The 22274-nt window shown below is 40.6% G+C and overlaps 1 protein-coding gene across 2 annotated transcripts in view; it reads left to right on the plus strand.

Moving 5' to 3' along the window:
* Positions 1-22274, plus strand: part of SPTY2D1 (SPT2 chromatin protein domain containing 1) — a 26889-nt gene continuing 4615 nt past the window's right edge. The window contains exons 1-6 of one of the 2 annotated variants that reach the window (XM_020810909.3): positions 1-329; positions 7966-8080; positions 8909-10315; positions 11944-12103; positions 13296-13373; positions 15435-15498. In XM_020810909.3, coding sequence (XP_020666568.3) covers positions 270-329; positions 7966-8080; positions 8909-10315; positions 11944-12103; positions 13296-13373; positions 15435-15498 — 1884 coding nt within the window. In that variant the 5' untranslated portion in view covers positions 1-269. The remainder of the gene's footprint in view (positions 330-7965; positions 8081-8908; positions 10316-11943; positions 12104-13295; positions 13374-15434; positions 15499-22274) is intronic. The other variant, XM_020810910.3, reaches the window with a different exon arrangement.

A 22274-nucleotide genomic window follows, 5' to 3' on the forward strand; every position in this document is an offset into this window, starting at 1 on the left:
GGCGAGAGGGGCGGAAATGACGTTTCCCTTGGAAAAAAAAATAATCTGTTGACGTTATACTAGGCGATATAAAAAGTGGGGCGAGAATCTTCCGGGCCGGAAGTGGGGGGATGCTGTGAGGGTTGGGGGAGGGGCATACGTGAGGGGGAACTTTCCGTCAGCTGGCTGAGGGGAAAGGGTCTGAGGAGGAGGAGGAGAAGTAGTACTCGGGGCAATAAGGGAGGCGAGTGTCTTCCGCCTGGACGGGGAAAGGGGCTGGGGAGCCCGCTATGGACTTCCACCGGATCCTCATGGTGGCCTCGGAGCAGCAGGGACTCAGCGCCGTGCCGGTGAGTGGGAGCGGGGGACGGAGGAGGAAAGGGTTGTGCGAGGAGAGGAGGGGAAGAGACGTTGCCGTTGACGCGGGCGGCTCGTCAAACCAGCTGTTGCCGGCCCTCCCCCACCCACCCGTTCGTCTCTTCCCCACTGAATAGGCTTGTACGAAGAGGGAGCCGAGGCTTCCCTGCGGTCCCGCAGGAGCCCACCCCGACCCCGAGGTTTTTGAGGGGTGATTGATCGTAACACACGATTTACAGAACCTGAGGCGTTGCTCGGTTGGGTTCCTCCAGCTTGCTAAAAACTAGCGAGCAGCTGGTTCGACAAGATGGAGAACTTTTAAAATACCATTCCATTTCGGTTCACTTCTTTTTGACGTTCATGTAACGGTGTGATGGTGATTTTAACTTCAAAAAGCTTTCCTTATTGAGGAGGAGGGGCTTTTAAAGCTTCTTATTTATGATTAATCTTTCCAGGGCTTTTTTTAGGTACAGAGTATTCAGAAGTGGCTTATCATTACCTTCTGGGAGTATTCAGGGACTGTGTAGCTTATCCAAGGCCACACAAACTGGCTCTTCTTCTTTTTGAAGGCACAGTGAGAAATTGAACTCCCAACTCCAGGTTCCACAGCCAAATGCATAATGAGATTAGTCAATGAAAATATATATCTATTCACCTACTGGGCACACAGGCTTCTTCAGACTTTCCCTTGCTTCCACCACCACCACCTTTTAGAGATAAAAGTCTGCATAAAATGAAACTGGCCAGTCTGAACCTTAAGCCACAATTATCCATACACCTTGTAAATTAACACAAAAATTGATAGCAACTGGAATGCAAACTTGAGAATATAAAATACAGAGTGCCAAGGCTCACAGTGAGGCGTATAGAGAGGTTGTACCAAAGCAAGATGTGAAGCTGAGATAATGAGAGATCCAAGGAAGTAATTGTATGTCATCCCTGGTTGCCCGTGTTTCACTGAAGGGAGTAGTTCTGTCAGTGGAACTAGACTAGAGGGTGATGCTGTTAGTCACCAGCAAGATCTGGGGGCTGGGAAACAGTCTGATCAGATTTTCAAGTGTAATGGAGGGCAGTCGGAGGGGAGAGACAGAGAATGGCCTCCTGCTGTGATGAAGATTAGCTGGTGTGGTATTTGATCCTGATTTTTAAGAGCTTGTAATGTTTCGCTACAAAATGTGCTTCCTCTTTTGGGGGTGTTATTGCTCAGAAACTGATAGAGCAAAGTTAATTTATTGAAGCAATTCCAGGTGTTAAAAAAACTGGTAGTGAAACATTATTTTGGAAAAGATAGTATCCCACCTCTTTTAAAGGTGGTCTATATTTACTAATATGTTGTCCTCCCTACCTTTAATTCATTCTTTTCCTAAAAATAAATCTGAAGGGTTTTGTGGTTTTTATATTACTATAAAATTTAGTATCCAATATTTAAACAGTTATGAGAATGTTATTGTTACAGTTACTTGAAAAAAAAACTATTGCAAGAGTGATTGTCATAATGCAATTCTAAGGAAACATTAATCCACTCAAAAAAAAGTAGTTTAAGCAAAGTTTCCTGGGCTAACTTCAGTGCCTGTAGAGGAGTCTTTCCTGGTGGGCAACCTTTTTTCTATTTAGGGATTTGTTATCTTGAGGATTATGTGAAGGAGGGGGAGGAATCCCATTGGTGAGTTGAGCCAAAACAAAGAGTGGGTAGGACCACTCCTTTTCTCCCTTTCTGCCACCACCTTTGGCTCCTTCTGATGTCCTTTATTTATTTCTCAGTTCCTAGTGGGCTGCTGGGGTGACAGACTGGTCTTATTCTGAAGTAATTGCTAGAAAACAGTTTTTGAAATGAAGGTAAGGGCTGCATTCAGGTTGGGAACCACAGACTGGTCACCCTTAGGGTTTTAAACAGCTGTAGTGTCCCAACCTTCTTTTTAGTCCATGAGGGAAGATGTCATTACAGGATCATCACAAAGAGCTGGAAGCCCATACAAAGTGGTGCCTCGCATAGCGAGGTTAATCCGTTCCGGATTAACCATCGCTATGAGAAACATCGCTCAACGGAACAAAAAACCCATTAAAACGCATTAAACTTGGTTTAATGCGTTCCAATGGGCCCTAAACTTACCGTTGAGCGAAGCTTCTCCATAGGGGCGGCCATTTTCGGGCCCTCGCAAAGCGAGGGCGCGGCGGGAAAAGTTGCGGCGGCCATTTTGGAACTGCCGATCAGCTGTTTTCCCCCGCTTTGTTGTGCGAAAATCGCTAAGCGAATCACTTAGCGATCGTCGCACAGCGAAAAAACGCCATAGGGGCCATCGCTGAGCGAATGCTCCAGCGATGGCCCGGACCCCCTCGCTATGCAAATTCATCGCTCAACGGAGCGATCGCTAAGCGAGGCACCACTGGTATTTCTTTCTTGCTCCCTATGCCACTCTTCTCTAATTATGTGCAGGAGGAGTTAGTGACCTGATGGTGATAATGCTATCACAAGTGAGCTGCTGTAGTTTCTTCCAGCATTATGCGGGGGTAATTTTGGTGTTGTTATGTACTATCACTACTTTTTATTTGTCATGTTTATAATCCCATAATCCTCCTTCTGGAAGTTCTACCTGATTTACAGACACCTAAATATGGCTCATCTTGGAGAAAAGGACTAAACTGGAAGCTTTGAGGCTCAGCTGGGCTTAACTGTGCCTGGCTTCCTATACAGAAAGAAAGTTCCCAGCTAGCACCAGGGCTGGAACAGGAAGCTTGGGTGGTGTTAGGCCTAGCAGCCCAAAACCTTCAAATTCAGGCCTTTTATCCTGGGTGAGTCACATTTAGGTATCTAAGTCAATTTTTTTCTTTATTTGCCGTATTCTAGATTTTCTTTAATACATGTGCTGGGGCATAAATTGCATGCACATAAGTGCTGCATTGACTGAATTTCTCCGCAGTCACAGAAAATTTGTCCTGCATTCATGTAGCCCCATTTTATGTGATTATTCTTTGGTGTTCCTACTTTGCTTCAAAATCTATTAAGTGACTTCCAGATGGTCCAGTTAGAGTCTTGTCCTGGTGGGAGAAACTCTTCAGCAGCCGAGGTGTGTTTTTGCTCTCCATAGCCTAGTCTCTTCTGGTTTTATACTTAGAACTTGAGATGTGTACAAGAAAACCTTTCCTCGAATTTAGTCATCATCTAGGGGGGGTTGGTGTTTGTGAAGTAGATGGTTTTGGTGTTGTATTAACTTTAAATCAGGTAGAATTTCTAGAATATAAAATTATGGGATTTGTAATCCAAGAAATATTAAAATCCTATTCCTAATAAATTCATCAATTAAAAGGTGAGTTAAGACAGTAATTGGTAATATGCACAACCAGACTCATATATGTGGTTTGTGTGAATTATGTTTCAAATTATGTACTATTGCATGATTTATGTTCACGGGAAGAAAATTCCATAAGATAGTTGCCACTGCACTAAAAATCATATTCCAGGTAATTAAGAATTAAACCTCAGGAGTATATGGTACTGTCAAAAAGGTTCCTATAAAGAAATGGACCCTTCTTTAGACCTTTAGATTCCTGCATAAACCAAGTGGGGATGTAATAAATCATACAATTATTTACTAAGTACTGCCAATCAGATCCTATGCATATTTATTTTACTTACTTTAAACAAACCTATTCTCAGGCAATTGTTCACAGGATTGCACTACTTACAAAAATAGCAGAACAGCCACATCTAAATATCTGTGACCAGTCTTGGTATAACTTTTCCACATCTTCGTTTGGGAAACTATGTCTTAAGTGCACCCACCTACTGTTCTGGTCAAATCCATTCAGATTTTTTATTTGTTTAATTTTTATACCACCCATCTCGCTGAGGACCATTCTGGGTGATTTACAATAAAACATACAGCAGTGTAATTAAAATACTAATTTGACAAAGCTCAACAAGTTTGCATTGTCTATTTTATAACATTCTTGATCTGCACCAATTTTTGCAGTTGAGGATTGTTCACACTGATGCATGTTGACCTTTTCTAGTATACCTCTTTCAAACTCCTTTCACTGTGTATTTGAATAGTTAATCTGAAGGAATAGAGGTTTTAGGCCATCCTACAAATCTGGAACGTGTTGACCAGAATCCTGTTACATATGGATGTTGGTGTACGTCAGTGTAAATCACCATGGAGAATTGCTGCTGGTGCACAGTTAAGGATGCAAGAATCTATTTCTTAACTAGTGGCAATTCACTGCTACAATGAATGCAGTTTATAATAGGATTCTCATTAAAGAGTAAGATGAACCCTTTGAGTCTTCCCAGAAACAAGATGGATTTCAAAGTATGCTGGATACAAAGCCATAGGAGGAGGGAAGGAGAAAGAGTTAAGACATGGGTGGGCAATTAATTTCTATGGGGGGGGCACATGAAAAATCTGAACTGTGTTTGGGGGCTGAACCAACTTTACATGAAAATAAACAGTCATGTTATGAATTTTTAAATTTTAAACTTGTTAATCTTCACAAATACTAAAGAGGTTTTTTGTGGTATGTGAAAGATAAACAACTGATCAACTTTAGACAAAAAACTATAAATGGTTTTGATGTTCAAAACTGTCTGCGGGCCGGACAGAAGTGGCTCGCGTGCCGTATGTGGCCCTCGGGCCGCACTTTGCCCAGGTCTGAGTTAAGACATTCCTTGTCTTTTTCAGAATTTCTTAGTGAGGTATGTGCTTTTTATTGTAGTGATATTTTCAATGTGTGCAGGACACACTTCTTTAGAGAGGTGTTATAATGGGAAAAGAACACCAGAAAGAAATGTACATTTTAAAAGCAGCATTTTCACTGCTGTCAGGGGTCATGTTCAGAAATGCATAATGAAAAGATGAGCATCCACTGGCATTTTCTTGTACAGTAATTGTTGACTCTGGGATGTTGCTGACTTACTGCATAACAGCAAAACTAACCTTTACTGACTTGGTTCTTAACAACTTAGTTTGGGGACAAATGGTTCTGTTTTTCTGATGAAAGAATACTATCAGAAGGAAGTCTCCTTAGTGGAAGGAAACTATTGGTTCTTTCACATTTACTTTGAAATATTTTCTACTAATTAAATAGGGTTTATTTATCAATCAACTCATACAGAATTGTGATATATTATACATATTGTGCTATCATATTGTTAATTTAAGATTTCTGACCAATCAAACAAATGTTATGGAGTAAGCAAAGTTTTTCTGATTACTGTTAGTATTTAAACTGTCCTTTGTTAGATGGTGATTGAAAGCATAATTTATAAATAGATAAAAGAAACTTGCAATACAGTAACAGTATTGCATCATGTCTCACTGAAATTATAGATTCATTGGTTTGTCTCCTTTGGGAAAAGCACAGTAAGAAATAATGAACTGTTTTCCCAGTGGTGTGACAGATACTTCATGAATAGCTCAGTTACTACAGAAAACTCAGATTTGACCTGAGTATGAATGTGTCTGTTCTGTATATCCTTAAACCAAACATCATCACTGTGTACCAGTAATATATGTTTTGAAAGATTTTAACTTAGCATTTATAGCTTTTAACTTTTTTTTGAAGTAACAAATTAAGAATTAACTTTGAGGCATTAAAAACTATATTCTTGAGATAATTTTTCAACTTCATTTTAGATCTGCATTATCTTGAAGGTAAAATGGTTCTGCCATGGTCGATTTTTTTATTATTATTCTGAAAGAATCAAAAACAAAACAGAAGGTCTTCATTATAAGTTCGCTATGAGGGAGAATGAAATTTTAAAAGACATTAACTCTGTTAGAGAAAGAGAAAATGCTGACTTTATAGCTAATATCACTGGCTGACTTTTACTAGTACTGTATTATGAGCTATGTGGTTATGTTTTTAAAAATTAGGTTTAAGGTCATGTCTGGTCTTCATAGGCAGCTCTCACATTGCTGTAGTATTCAGCCGTTACAACTGCCATCTGGTGCTAGGAAGAGATAATCAGTATTTGCAGGGGGTTTTTTTGTTTGTTTGTTTTAAAAGCACACCAAGAGAACTGACCTGTGCTTTGTTTCACTGAGGGCAAACTTTTGGCTGCATCTGTGTAGGACTGATGCATTATCAAACAGAGAATGGAATGCTGGTGCTTATCTATTTTGTTCAGTTAGTGTTAAAAGAGCAAAGACGTAATTTAATAGGGTGGGTGTGATAGATTTTTGCCTCATTCATGCTGTATGGTTTAGTACCTTTGGATGTAGTTCTTTGTTCTATGCTTTCTGATTTACAAAAGTACAAATACCAGCCTATTTACAGCCAGTAAACATAAACCATGATTCACAACATAAAATATTTGCTCATGTAGCTGGAGAAGTAATTGTAATTAAATTGGTAACAGTTGTCAAATATGCATCAAGTAAATAACAACCAAAGCACTGCTGTGGTTCTTTTGAATAAAATGTAGCCCATGCTGACTTCTCATCTATCTAGCGGCTAGCCAGTAACTATACTATTAGGTATTATGTGCTTGACATGATCAGTTTTTACAAGCAAATGCTAAGTCTCACTAAAACTTTTCAGATGTAAAGACCAAACTATTCTCCCTTTACCCTGGTTTGCAGTAGCCTATAGTTTGTGAAGTACTGAAAAAACAGGAAACTATGATTTTTTACAAATGATTATCAAAAGCTTCTGATCTCCTCCCTGACACATAGGAAAATGAAAAAGCAGTGTGTGAGATCAGAGGTTATGTCTATTCATTTTCATACTGCCAAACAATGGTTTGACCCCACTTGTGAATGTAGCTACTGCATTGTATGTTTTTGACACCCCCGTCCACCAGATTTTGACCAAAGACAATATCAAATTGTCACTTTAGGAAAAAGTACTTGAACAGAAGCCTTACTTGTAAGACCATTTTTGAAATATTTTATATTTATTCTTAGCTAACATAAATTGAAACAGTTGACAGTAATTGATTTGGTTCTTGTGTTTCGGCAGGTGCAAACACAAATAAATTTATTTTTGAAATAAATCATTAAGAGACTTAGGACTTAAAACATTATTCTCTTCAAAAGGGTTTGTGTGCTTTCACCAGCTAAACTTGCACCAGTAAAATAATCCAGCCCCCAAAAATGTTTTTTGTTGTTGTTTGATACTTCTTTCTATTATTTTCAGTTCCTTTATATCTCAATATTTCTTCAAACATTCTAAACAAAGTATAAAAGGAGAAACACAAGTGACTGGTGTTGCCTCTTATAGTGGTTCTGGGCCTGCTCCAAAGCCATCTGTTAGGTTCCTTCCTATGAGGGAAATGCATTTCTTTCTCCTCTTAACATTATAAGCTTAAGTAGAAAGAATGAGTTACTTTCTTGTACCCTAAAATTTAATCTCACTGTTTATTTTTATTCTTTTTACATTTCTTTCTGATTTTGTGTACCCTTTGCCTTCATTGAAGGTTTGTGAGGTCTACTGTAAGGAGCTGCTGGGAACTTCTCCAGCACTCTACATGTGCATGATAGTACTGTAAATGCTTGCACTGTCTTTTGTTTCACAGTACCACAATCTTACATGTGATAGAATTTTGTGCATATCAGGAACATAATTGCAAGCATCTGTTTTGCTAACTGCTGATAAACTGAGTGTTTATCTGAGTTCTTTTCTTTTCAGAAAAGATACAGTTTGGCAGTAGGTCCTCCCAAAAAGGATCCAAAAGTTAAGGGTGTTCATTCAGCAGCTGTGCAAGCTTTTCTCAAGCGGCAAGAAGAGGAACAGAAACAAAAAGGTATGATTTAAATATACTCTTTCTCTCCTCAGAGTCTATTTTCTGTTATTATTTGGGACAACTTGTTTGAAGAAGTGGACTATAATCCATGAAAGCTCGCACTGTTAGTTTTAGAGGTGCAACAATACTTGTCTTTGCATGTTTGTTGAAACAGACTAATACAGTTATCTCTCTCAAAACTTTTGTCTATAATCATATGAAAGCAGTTAAAAATCTACCAAAAATGATATAGTACTGATTCTCCATTTATTGTACCAGTAGTTAGAAAATATTCATACGCAGAGATGAGAACATTTGATATCTTGCACCTTTAAAAGGAAAAACAACTATTAAAAAAACAAATACACTGTTTTATTTTATGTATTTATTTATTTATTTATTTTATTTTATATTTATTTATTTATTTATTTATTTATTTATTTATTTAATAAATAGCGTAGAAGGCGCAGCAAATCCCAATTCTGTATTACAGCATTGTTGTGTGAAAGTTCTCTTAGCTTCAAAGCAGCTTGCCATATGGAATAGTGAGCTATTACTTGAACTGAACCTAAACAACTTTGGTATGCTAAATCAATTGTGCTCTTTTTTTGAATTCAAGACCTAGCATTTAAAGGGAGTCTGTTAACTAAAATTCTGCCAGATATTCCCAAATGCAGCGTTTAAATTTAATCTGTATTTTGATTATGTAGGCACTGTATAATCAAAATATAATAACTGAGCATGCTCTTTATAAATCCGATAACCTGTGGAATTTATATATTTCAAAATCTCCAAGATTTCTCAAGTTTAACATAACTATTTTTAAGCAGAGGCTTTTCTTTTTCACAGCTCTTGAGGAAAAAAGAAGAAAAGAAGAACTTCTGGCGAAGCGTGTGGAATTGAAACATGATCGAAAAGCAAGAGCTATGGCTTCTCGGACAAAGGACAATTTCCGTGGCTACAATGGCATTCCTGTTGAAGAGAAATCTAAAAAGAGGCAAGGTCGTGAAAGTAGCTCAGATAGAAACACAGAAGGGGGTGAATATGTGACAGGGGACGAAATGGAACAGTTTGAGCGTAATCAGACAGATTCAGAGCCTGAATTAGAAGAGTATGAAGAAAAGCCATCCAAACCATCTGTTAAACCAAAGACATCTCTTAGAGGTGCACCTCCAGTAATGAATTTTCAAGATCTTCTAAAGTTGGCTGAAAAAAAACAACATGAACCGGTTGAAATAAAAGTTGTGAAAAAGACAGAGGAAAGGCCAATGACAGCAGAAGAACTGAGAGAGCGCGAGTATTTGGAACGGAAAAATAGAAAAGGGATAATATTAAAAGAAAAGAAAACAGAAAAAGAGGTGAAAAATGTAATTGCATCAAGTTCTTCCAAAAAAGACATTCCACAAAAAGAATTTGTAAAAGCTAAATTGGCCAAGCCTTCAACAGAGAAGAATTCTCTCTCTAAAGGAAGGTTTTCCTCACAAGGTGACAGTGATAAGAAAATCAAAGGTTCAGCTATAAATGAAAGGCATGCAAGTTTGACAGCTTCTTCCAAACCCAATCATTCTGAAAAAATGAAACCCATGCACAAGGGGCCTTTAAAAAGCCCATCTAACAGCAGTCATATTAAACCTACAGCCAATGGAGGTGGGAAATCTGGGGTCAGCTCTCATGCTCCAGCTTTGAAGACAAATGCGAACAATATTCCAAGACAACCATCTGTTAAAGAACTTGGTCTGAAAAAAGCTAGTGGCCATACAAAACCAACTAGTATGGCTTCTGTCCAGCCTGAAGGTGTTAAAACCCCCAGCTCCAAGCAAATAAACAACACTTCATCTGCAAGGAGTAGTTTGATTGCTGGACATGGCTCACAAGGCATGGGACCTGGTAGATCAGGAAACAGCTCAGGATTAATACAACGAAACAGTGGCTCAAGCATGGGACCAGGCCGGCCTAGCAACTTATCAACTGTAGGATCTGGCCGGCCAGGCAGCAGTTCAGGGCCAGTGCGTCCCACCAACAATCAAAGTATAGGACCTGGCCGGCCAGGTGGTAGTCTAAGTGGACTGGGAAGAGGTAACAGCTCAGGATCTGGACTGGGTCACTCAAGCAGCACTTTAATTCAGACTGCAAAACCAAAGTGCACTGTTGTATCAGAAACAATTTCATCTAAGAATCTGGGCCCAAAGCAAGGAAGTGCCCCAATGAATGGAATGAGGCCATTTTCACAGCAAAGACCTGGCTATCCATCACAAGGTACTTTAAATGTTTCATTTTAGCAGAAGGCTGATTTGCACCCCTTGTGTCATTTATATCTATTTCCTTGCAGTTGTCTGAAAGGAGAAAGGCAAAGCATAGGTTATACAGTGGTGCCTCGCTAGACGATTGCCTCACGGGATGAAAAACCTGCAAGACGATTGTTTTTTGTGATCACTATGGTGTCTCGCAAGACTTTTTTTCTGTGATTGTGCTTTGCAAGACTTTTTTTTGAGACCGATGCTTTGCAACACTTTTTTTTTTTAGGGAACCTCGCAAGATGATTTTTTCACAAGACGACGATTTTCACAGAACAAATTAAAATCGTCTTGCGAGGCATCACTGTATTTGAATTGCATTTCATTAAAGATTTGGTTGCATTTCACATGTTTAAGATGTAATGTAGGAAATACTTTGCGTTAGATTTTCCAAGTGAAATGATTCAGCATCTGTAAAATTGTGTGTGTGTGTGTACTGTGGCTGGATTGCTAAATGAGTTAGGTAGCTGCAGAGCCAAAGGTTGGGAGTTCACTTCCCCACTGTAATCCCAGATGAGCCAGCCTGTATGACCATGGGCAAGCTGCACAGTTCCAGAATGTTCTCAGAAGGTGGGAATTCTAAACCACTTTTGAGTACTCATTTCCTAGAAAACACTAATAAGGGTCACTGTGAGTCAGAATTGATTTGATGATACACATTTACAGTGGTGTCCCACTTCACGACGACCCCATTAGACGACGAAATTGCTTTACGATTAGTTTTTTGCGATTGCTATAGGGATCAAAAATGACGATTCACTGGTTTTTTTTACTGCTTCAGGAACCAATTTTTCGCTTCACAATGATCAAAAACAGCTGATCGTCAGGTTTTCAAAATGGCCTCCTGCTGTTTTCCGGACCTATTTCTGGAAGACAGCAATGGAAAATGGCTTCCCCTATGGAGGTATTTCACCCATTGGAACGCATTAACCAGTTTTTAATGCATTCCAATGAGTTTTTACTTTCGCTTGACGACAATATCGCTTAATGGCGATTTTAACGGATTACTGTCATCAAGTGGGGCACCACTATTATGATGATGCATGTATGTGATACCTGGTTATAGTAACTCCATACAAATGTACGTGAGAGCATGAAAGAATATTTTTTAATTTGAAAAACTTTTAAGGTGTTTTACAATCTGTAATAGTACTTCAGGTAATTGATTATTTTCTCTGTGATATCAAAGGAAAAGGAAAGTTCCCTTGGTTAGAATCATAGGAGTTGCTTCAGTTAGCGAGGGAAAAGACTTGAACAGGTTGGAGCAAGGTAGAATTTTATCTTAATTTTACAGCACCTTGCAAGGATGAATTGCTGTTATCTGATAACAAAATCCCCCCCCCCACTGTAGAGTAATTGCTTTTTATGCAAGAAGAAGTGAAGCTTAACCATTCTGGAAAGGAAGATGATGCTGGGCCATAGTACTAGATGTAAAATTTGTTCTTTTAAATGTTTCATAGCTATAATTGTACATAATTTCATGTAAAGTCTCATGAAAAATAAATGTTTTTGACAATAAAAAAGTGCAGGATGAAATGTTGGTCACATCTGGCTTATGGATAATTTGTACTTCTGAATCTTTTATCCTAGGTTTTCCAAGGCCTTCTCTTCCACCAATAACATATAAAAGGCAATATGAAGATGAAGATGAAGAGGATTCTGAAATGGAAGACTTCATTGATGATGAAGGAGAGCCGCAAGAAGAAATCTCTAAACATATTAGAGAAATATTTGGCTATGATCGCAATAGGTGAAAAAAATTAGCTTTTATATCATTTTCCAGTTGCTTCCATAAGTCTATAACATTTCACATAAATTGCACCACATATATGAAACTTACAGGAAAAAGTAGATTGTTGTCATTTTTAATACCAAGAGAGAAAAATACAGGATTTATTTTACCGACATTATTTTTCTTGCATAGTCACCTTCCAGATTAGTTACATAGGAAATCAGAGTTTGAGTGGAAGTTCTAAATGGAGCCAAGGATGAATTATATTGTCTATGTGTGTCTCCTAAAATACAAGTCTGACACATGATGCTGGAAATGCTTGATGGAGTGGGGAACATACTTTACATACTGTATATTGTAGAGCAGGGGTCCCCAACACCCGGTCCGCAGCCTGGTGCCAGTCCGTGGCCTGGGATGGACCGGGCCACAAAGACCGATCTCCCACCCCCACACGCACTCCCCCACATAGCCTCTATGTGCATGAATATGAGTGTGTGCACCCCCTGTGCCCCCACCTTTTATGCATGCACATGAGTGCGCAAGCACCCTCACCCCTTCATGAATGTGCGGGGAGTGCCTCACCTTCCCCGCATACGGGCCCCATCCTCCCTCAACTGGTCCGTGGTGAGAAAAAGGTTGGGGACCACTGTGTAGCGTACACGCAGACCATATTCATTTGCTAATATTTGAGAAACATATGAGTGGCTAGGCTAAAGTCTCTTTCCCCATTCCTGGAGAATTGAATTAGCCTGGTCTACCTATATTTATTGTAGGGATGTGGTGGCGCTGCGGGTTAAATCGCAGAAGCCTCTATGCTGCAAGGTCAGAAGACCTGCAGTCATAAGAGCGAATCCACGTGACAGAGTGAGTTCCTGTTGCTAGTTCCAGCTCCTGCCAGCCTAGCAGTTCAAAGCATGCAAATGTGAGTAGATAAATAGGTACCACCTCGGTGGGAAGGTAACGGTGTTCGGTGTCTAGTTGCACTAGCCCAGTGACCACGGAAACTCTCTACGGACAGACGCTGGCTTTAGGGCTTGGAAACAGGGATGAGCACCGCACCATAGAGTCTGACACGACTGGACTAAATGTCAAGGGGAACCTTTACCTACCTGTATTTATTACAAGCAGTTCTATTATATGCAAGTATGTGCGCAGTTCTGGTCTGAAATACATGCATTCATATATTTGTAAAATTGCATTAAACTTTCAGGTATAAAGATGAAAGTGATTATGCCTTACGTTACATGGAAAGCAGCTGGAAAGAGCAGCAGAAGGAGGAAGCCAAAAGGTAAGTATTGGGAGCTAAAATTATACAGTTCATTCACTCTCTTTAATCTTGACTCAAAAAGGAACACTTTAAGCAATGTGATTCTAAATGGAATCAATACAATACCCTTTTTCCAACATGCTGCTACTGCGTTTCATTATATAAGTCACATTTGCATTACATTTCTTACAGTAATTATGTCCATTGTCAATAAGACCTGTGCGAGATATTTATTCTCCATTTTATAGATCAGTAACAAAGAACTGGCTGAGTTAGAATTAGACACTAAATGTTCCATTCCTGAAGAATGCCAAAACAGGTGTTACGTATACAGAGAACACAGAATTCACATTTTGTATTTATCACACATAGATTACATTTTGACTTGAAAACCTGGTGAGATGATGAGTGCAATTCTGTGAAGTGGGGAAGAGAGAGTGCACTGCATGGACCTTTTTTTGGCTCTCCTGAGTCCCCAGTTTGGCCTACAAAGTTCCAAGGTTGGATATTCCCAGTTCCAAAACTTTGTGCTTTAAGACAGGATGAAGATGGGAGCCTGAGGGTCAGAAATAAAGATGGTCTCTAGCAAGTGCTATCTGAAAGGGGTAACCTTAACTTCAGCGAGGGAATCAATTACATTAGATGTGTAGCCATTCCCTCATAGCATGTAGTTTAAGCAGAGTTGTTGAGGTAAGGATCCCAGCCACTTTTCCAAACCAGATCCCCACTATCTACTTACATAGCATAAAAAAACCCACTGAGTTCTGTCAAGCTTGCTCCCAAGTACATGGCACAAGATAATAGTGTGTGAAATAGTGTTTATATTAACATCTTACTTGGATCCCTCCATCCATCTTCTTTGCCATATATCCAAGCAGGTAGGAATTTTTGAAGATTTGGATCAGTTAGTTGGTATACCATATTTTTCCATGTATAAAATGACACTTTCCCCTAAAATAATTAGAGGAAAAATTGAGTGTTGTTTTATACACTGAAGGAAGCAGTCATGCAATGCGCTTAGGCTCCTCTTGCTGCCACTGCTGCTGCTCAGTTGCCTCTTCCAGAGCTTACGGCTTATAACTCTGGTGGCCCTGAGGCAGCAGGAAGTGGAGGAGAAGGAGCATTCACATGCGCTCGGGTGCCTCTTGCTACTACCTCCCCTGCCCACCCATCACCATATACAGTGGGACTAACGGGCTCAGCTCACGTCCCCGCCTTGTCCCCTCCAGTGGTGGAGGCAGGATGAGGTGTAGACAAACAAGCACTTGCGCACGCTTGGGCACCTCTTCCTGCTGCCACCGCCAGATCACCTCCTCCCATGATCTCCTTAGGGCAGGGGACAAGGCAGCGACGTGAGCTGGAGGTGAGCCTCGGCAGTCGCACTGGATTAGGTATCAGGCGGGCAGTGGAGACAGCAGCAGCAGGAGATGGAGGTGGACGAGCAGTTGCCCATTAATTGCTGCTCCGCCTCCATCAAGGGTCAAAATTAGAGGGGCGTTTTATACATTGAGGCAGTTGTATACACGGTAAAATACGGTAGTCCTTTCCTATTTAGTTTAGGTAATTCCTAAATTCTTTGTAATCTCTTCTCATAATGCAGCAAGAGTAGTATGATTTAAGGATTTGGTAAGAGATCTATGTTTATATTTTAGTGCCTTTCTTTAGCATTAAATTTTAAATTTCAGTGAGGGCACTGTGAGTCTGTTGTATTAAGTCTAGTTATGGTGTTATGTGGCATTTAGAAGTCTAATGGCCCATGGATAGAAGATATTTTTCAGCCTCTTTGTCTGGCAGGCTATGCTTCTATATCTCTTGCCTGATGGTAGAAGTATGAAGAAGTGCTGTCCCGGGTGAGAATCATCCCTAACGATTTTACTCACTCGGTTTAGACAGCGGGACCTGACAATTTCCTCCAGTGGAGTTATGCGGCAGCCCATAATTTTTTGAGCTCTCTGTAGTGCCTTCTTATCTGCTGTTGTTAAACCAGTGTATCATACCGTGACACAGTATGTGAGGATGTTTTCTATTGTTGACCGGTAGAAGGATGTAATCAGCCACTGTGCCACTTGTTTTTTTCCATAGAACTCTTAGGAAATGGACTCTCTTTTGGGCCTTCCTGATCACCTGGGACATGTTGCTTTTCCAGGTGAGGTCCTGGCTGAGATCCACTCCTAGGAATTTAAAGGTGGAAACCCTCTCCACGCTGCTCCCCTTGATATAGAGTGGGCCTGGTTCCTGTCTCTGTTTCCAGAAGTCCAGCATCATCTCCTTAGTCTTGCTAGTGTTTAGGTGCAGGTTGTTTACTGAGCACCATGTAGTTAGTTTCTGGATTTCTTTCCAGTACGCTGTTTCATCCCCTCTTGTGATAAAGCCCAGCACGGTGGTATAGTCTGCAAACGTTATTACCGTATTAGTTGGATCTGAAGATACGCACAACGAGTACAGATAGGGACTAAGCGCACAGCCCTGAGGGGAGCCTGTGCTGAGCTTCATGGAGGAGGAGGTAAAGGACCCAGTCCTTACTGTTTGTGGGTGGTCTGGCAGGAAGTCTCTAATCCAGTCGCAAGTGAGGGAAGGAAAATGGTGTTGAAACCCAAGCTGTAACCTATGAAAAGCATCCTGACATAATTCCCAGGTGTTCAATGCTGTGTGTAGCGCCATGGCTATGGCATCACCAGTCGACCTATTTCCTCTGTAGGCAAATTGGTGTTGGTCGAAATTTGATGGAAGGCATGACCTTGTTTGGAGAACCAATTTTCGAAGCACTTCATCACTACAGACATCAGTGCGATGGGTCTGTAGTCATTTAGGCCATTTATAGTCATTTTCTTTGGGATCGGGATGGTGGTGGCTGCTTTCAGACATGCTGGTACACTGACTGTTTGCAGGGAGATGTTGAAAATCCTTGTTAGGACCTCCGTTAGTTGGTCAGCGCAGGTTTTTATCACTTTCCCCAGCATTCCATCTGGACCTGCAGCTTTATTAGGATTCATGGCCTTCAGTGCAGCTTTTAGGCCAGATGGGCGGGGTATCAATCAATCAATCAATCTCTCTCTCTCTCTCTCTCTCTCTCTCTCTCTCTCTCTCTCTCTCTCTCTCTCTCTCTCTCTCTCTCTCTCTCTCTCTCTCTCTCTCTCTCTCTCTCTCTCTCTCTCTCTCTCTCTCTCTCTCTCTCTCTCTCTCTCTCTATATATATATATATATATATATATATATATGTTTGTGCAGGATGAGTGGCTTTAGGTTGGAGGGCGGGCAGGCTGGTGCTACAGGGTCAGGTCTCTTTACCTCATAGCGAACGATGATCAGGAAAAGCTACTAATGCACATCCTTCTGCCACAAGTTGTGTATCTTGATCTAACCTTAAATTACCTACATTGTTTGTTCCTTGATTTAACTGGCACTGTTTTCTCTGTGGTATCTATGTCTGATGCTTAATATAAAAAAATGGATGAATGCATGTTCATTACATGATAGTTTGCATACATGAAACAATTGATACATTGAATGCTTTGCAGCTGGTGCTTTTCAGTTGACCTAGTCCATTTATTAGACTACAGTTGATTCAGTGAAGAAATATAGGAACCCAACATGTACGAATAACTCTTGAGAATATTAATGGACTATCTTTTGTGTGAATGTGTACTGTATATTGTTTCATACATCGTATCTTTAGGTGCATTGTGTGTACAAATGCCCATAGATGTATACTCTTTAGGACTGGAGATTGAAGCTTGCTTTTTAAAACAAAAAACAAAATGTGCTGCTTATATACTGCCCCACAGCACTTGAAGCACTCTCTGAGAGGTTTACAATTATGCTGGGTACTCATTTTACCAACCTTGGAAGGATAGAAGGCTGAGTCAACCTTGAGTTGGCTACCTGGGATTGAACCCTGGACCGTGAGCAGAGTTTTGGCTGCAGTACAGCAGTTTAACCACTGTGCCACGAGGCTCAGTATATGAACATATATGTTCAATGTATGTTTTGTTGCAAGCCTAGCTTTTCTTCATCTTACTGTGTGATGGAGCTGTATGAAGATGGAACTGAAAGGCATGTGTAGGAACTACTTCGGTTTTGCTGCCCTGAATCAAAAGAACTGGTTGAAATGGATTTTAGATGTTAGGCTTCTTCCTGGCTTGTTGCAGCAGGAGCCCTATTTCAAAAAGCAGGTTGACATTCTGCATGACAGGCTGCTTTTTTAAATTGGGGAGAATTTCCAGACCACACCAAATATTGGATGAGGATGGGATTAAATTGTTCTATCCCAGTTCCACAAATGGAAGTAGTGACCCTGAGAAGGGTCAGTAGAAAGACCGTATTAGATCTTGCCTAAAATGTATCCTAACATTAACACATTTGTTATGGCATAAACTTTTGCCAATTAATCTACTTTATTCAATGTGTTGTTTTCAACTGGCAGATCAATACCCACATGAATATATGGAGAAGAACTGCAAATAGGTAGCAGAGGAATGAAATGCAAAAACTTGCTGTTGTGAAAATTTGATCAGAAGTTTATGCAGAATTGAAAATTTACAAGACCAGTAACCATGAAGCAATCCTTTTAGCATGGCTGAATAAATTAAAAATCAATTAAAAACATGGATGTTTTGGCAGGCCTTCCCTCCAGTCAATTCCTGATGCTTTCTTCCCTTCCTCTTCCCATCATTTGCTTCCATCTTGTGAAATGTGTTTTACCATGTAGAAACTTTATATATATATATATATATATTTCCGTGTGTTTTTGCTGTAAGCTGCCTAGAGTGGTCTTAACCGACCAGATAGACGGGAAATAAATAAAATAAATAAATTAAATAAATAAATAATACCTGCAGAGAGAGAAGAAACCATTATCTTTGTTTAGACCCACACAAATAAATTAGAGTTTAGTAAGTAGCAAGTAAAGCAGGCCCATTTGAATTAGTGGACCTTGCACAGGAGTTGACTGACCAAATCCCTTATTGATTCAGTAGGCCTACCCTACTGTGACTAACTATGCTAAGCAGCAGGATTTCAGCCACAGCATGACTGGTTAAAATTCACTTGTTTTACAAATAAGAGCCTTCCCCACTTCGACCCAGCAACCTTTTGGCCAGTAGTAGAGTGACCTTCACTGCTTGCTGCCTTGTCATGGCGTAAGGGCTTGAATAATTCAGAGAAGCGATGGGCTATGCCATACAGAGACACCCAAGATGCACAGGTCATAGTGGAGACTTTTGACTAAACGCGATCCACCTGGAGCAGGAACTGGCAAGCCACTCTAGTATCTTTACCAAGAAACTCCATGAACAGAAACAAAAGGCTAAAAGATATGACACTGGAAGATGGGCCCCTCTGGTTGGAAAGCATCCAACATGCTACTGAGGAAGAGCGGAGGACAAGTAAAAGTAGCTCCAGAGCTAATTAAGTGGTTGGTCCAAAGCCGAAAGGATACTCAGCAGTGGACGCGCCTGGAAGTGAAAGGGAGGTCTGATGCTGCAAAGAAAAATACTGTATAGGAACCTGGAATGTAACATCTATGAACTTTGGGAAGCTGGATGTGGCCAGACAGGAGATGGCAAGAATATTGACATCCTGGGTGTCGGTGAACTAAAATGGATGGGAATATGCAAATTCAATTCAGACAATTATCGTATCTACTATTGTGGGCAAGAACCCCATAGTAGAAATAGAGTAGCCCTCATAGTCAACAAAAGAGTGGGAAAAGCTGTAGTGGGATATAATCTCAAAAATGATAGAATGATGTCAATACGTATCCAAGGCAGACCTTTCAACATCACAATAATCCAAGTTTATGCACCAACCTCCATTGCTGAGGAGACTGAAATTGACCAATTCTATGAATACTTACAACACCTTCTAGAACTGACACCAAAGAAAGATGTTCTTCTCATTCTAGGGGACTGGAATGCTAAAGTAGGGAGTCAAGAGATAAAAAGAACAGGTAAGTTTGGCCTTGGGGTTCAAAACAAAGCAGGGCAAAGGCTAATAGAGTTTTCTTAAGAGAACAAGCTGGTCATCACAAACACTCTTTTCCATCAACACAAGAGGCAACTCTACACATGGACATCACCAGATGGGCAATACCATAATCAGATTGATTATGTTCTCTGCAGCCAAAGATGGAGAAGCTCTATATAGTCAGGGCCTTCTTAAATGAACAGTGCAAAGATATACAGTAGAGGAAAATAATAGAAAGGGAAAAACCAGAGATCTGGTCAAGAAAATTGGAGATATTAAAGGAACATTTTGTGCAAAGATGGACATGATAAAGGACAAAAATGGTAGAGACCTCACAGAAGCAGAAGACATCAAGAAGAGGTGGCAAGAATACACAGAGGAATTATACTAGTAAGATCTGGATTTCCCAGACAACCCAGACAGTGTGGTTGCTGACCTTGAACCAGACATCCTGGAGAGTGAAGTCAAGTGGACCTTAAAAAGCATGGCTAACAACAAGGCCAGTGGAGGTGATGGCATTCCAGTTGAACTGTTTAAAATCTTAAAAGATAATGCTGTTAAGGTGCTACATTCAATATGCCAGCAAGTTTGGAAAACTCAGCAGTGGCCAGAGGATTGGAAAAGATGAGTCTACATCCCAATCCCAAAGAAGGGCAGTGCCAAAAAATGCTCCAACTACTGTACAATTGCACTCATTTCATATGCTAGCAAGGTTATGCTCAAAATCCTCCAAGGTAGGCTTCAGCAGTACATGGACCAAGAACTCCCAGAAGTGCAAGCTGGATTTCGAAGGGGCAGAGGAACTAGAAACCAAATTGCTAACATGCGCTGGATTATGGAGAAAGCCAGAGAGTTCCAGAAAAACATCTACTTCTGCCTCATTGACTATGCAAAAGCCATTGACTGTGTGGACCACATGAAACTATGGCAAGTACTTAAAGAAATGGGAGTGCCTGATCACCTTATCTATCTCCTGAGAAATCTATATGTGGGACAGGAAGCAACAGTTAGAACTGGATATGGAACAACTGATTGGTTCAAAATTGGGAAATGAGTATGACAAGGCTGTATATTGTCTCCCTGCTTATTTAACTTATATGCAGAATACATCATATGAAAGGCAGGACTGGATGAATCCCAAGCCATAATTAAGATTGCTGGAAGAAATATCAACAACCTCAGATATGCAGATGATACCACTCTAATGGCAGAAAGTGAGGATGTCATGAGTTCAGCTGAAGAAGATCTGGAATTTGAGGGGTTAATTACAGCTGAGGAAAATGCTGGGCAATCAGAGTTGCAGACAGCTGAATCACCACCAGATTCTGCTCTCCCAGTTGCCAGAGTGAGGGATAAGCTTCGGCAAGGACTCATGACACGAAGGTCCAAAGCTCGCATGAATACTTCCCATAGGGGAACATCAGGTCAACCAGCCTTGAGTTTTAGCAGGATGAAGTTTTTAGATGAGTGCTGCTGCTATAAAATCTGCACCCAGAGGCTTGGAAGCAACAAGTCAACACCCTGGCTCACATCTACGCTCCTGCTTTTCTTGGGCCTTGTTTTATGGACCCTTGGCTTTGGACTCTGACTTCTGACTACGGTTAGTGTTTTGGCTTTGGCATTTTGGTATCTGCTTTGCATCTTTTGGACTTATGATACTGGACTGGCTTATTGGACTTTTGCCTGTTGAAACCCCCGGGAATGTGACAGAGGAGGAATTAAAGAACCTCTTAATGAGGGTGAAAGAGGAGAGCGCAAAAAATGGTCTGAAGCACAACATCAAAAAAACTAAGATCATGGCCACTGGCCCCATCACCTCCTGGCAAATAGAAGGGGAAGATATGGAGGCAGTGACAGATTTTACTTTTTTGGGCTCCATGATCACTGCAGATGGTGACAGCAGCCACGAAATTAAAAGATGCCTGCTTCTTGGGAGGAAAGCGATGACAAACCTAGACAGCATCTTAAAAAGCAGAGACATCACTTTGCTGACAAATGTCCATATAGTCAAAGCTATGGTTTTTCCAGTAGCGATGTATGGAAGTGAGAGCTGGGCCATACAGAAGGTTAACCGCCAAAGAATTGATGCTTTTGAATTCTGCTGTTGGAGGAGACTCTTGAGAGTACCCTGGACTGCAAAGAAAACAAACCTATCCATTTTGAAGGAAATCAACCTGAGTGCTCACTGGAAGGACAGATGCTGAAGCTGAAGCTCCAATACTTTGGCCATCTCATGAGAAGAGAAGACTACCTGGAAAAGACCCTGATGTTGGGAAAGCGTGAGGGCAAGAGGAGAAGGGGACAACAGAGGACGAGATGGTTGGACAGTGTCATTGTTCTACCAACATGAATTTGACCAAGCTCCAGGAGGCAGTGGAAGACAGGAGGGCCTGGTGTGCTCTGCTCCATGGGGGTCACGAAGAGTCAGACATGACTTAATGACTAAACAACAAAGACTGTCCAAGGCTACATGAACTCCATTCTTTGGCACCTTGGTAGTAATGTCAAGTTATAGAAGACCACTGCTTGTTGAGGAATCTGCAGTCCTTGAAAGGCCTCTCAGAGGCCGTCCTCCAACCCACAATATGTAGTCTTTATTAGAAAATGTGGGAGGTTTTTGTTTTGGTGATTTTGCAACAGACCAATATGGTTAGTCACAGGAGCCTTTATTTTAAAAAATGTATCATTGTCTCCATTCTTCTGCTTCTCCCAGCTTTCAGCTACAGTTTTACTTTGCACATGAAAGAGCAAGAAATTGTGCAGAAGATGGAAATTTAGAAATATGAGGTTGGCCTTCATACTTAGTGGAATTTTGCATGTTCCAATGTAAAATATTCTAGTAGTGATTCATTTCAGTGTTGGAAATGTAAGATTGTTCCTACAGTGGCTCCTTCTGTGAAATTCAGACTGTCTAGCAGTGGCATAAATATTAGGAAGCTGTTAGCTTGGATTTAGTTC

This window comes from Pogona vitticeps, chromosome 1 (assembly GCF_051106095.1).
Source record: "Pogona vitticeps strain Pit_001003342236 chromosome 1, PviZW2.1, whole genome shotgun sequence".
Taxonomy (NCBI): Eukaryota; Metazoa; Chordata; class Lepidosauria; order Squamata; family Agamidae; genus Pogona; species Pogona vitticeps.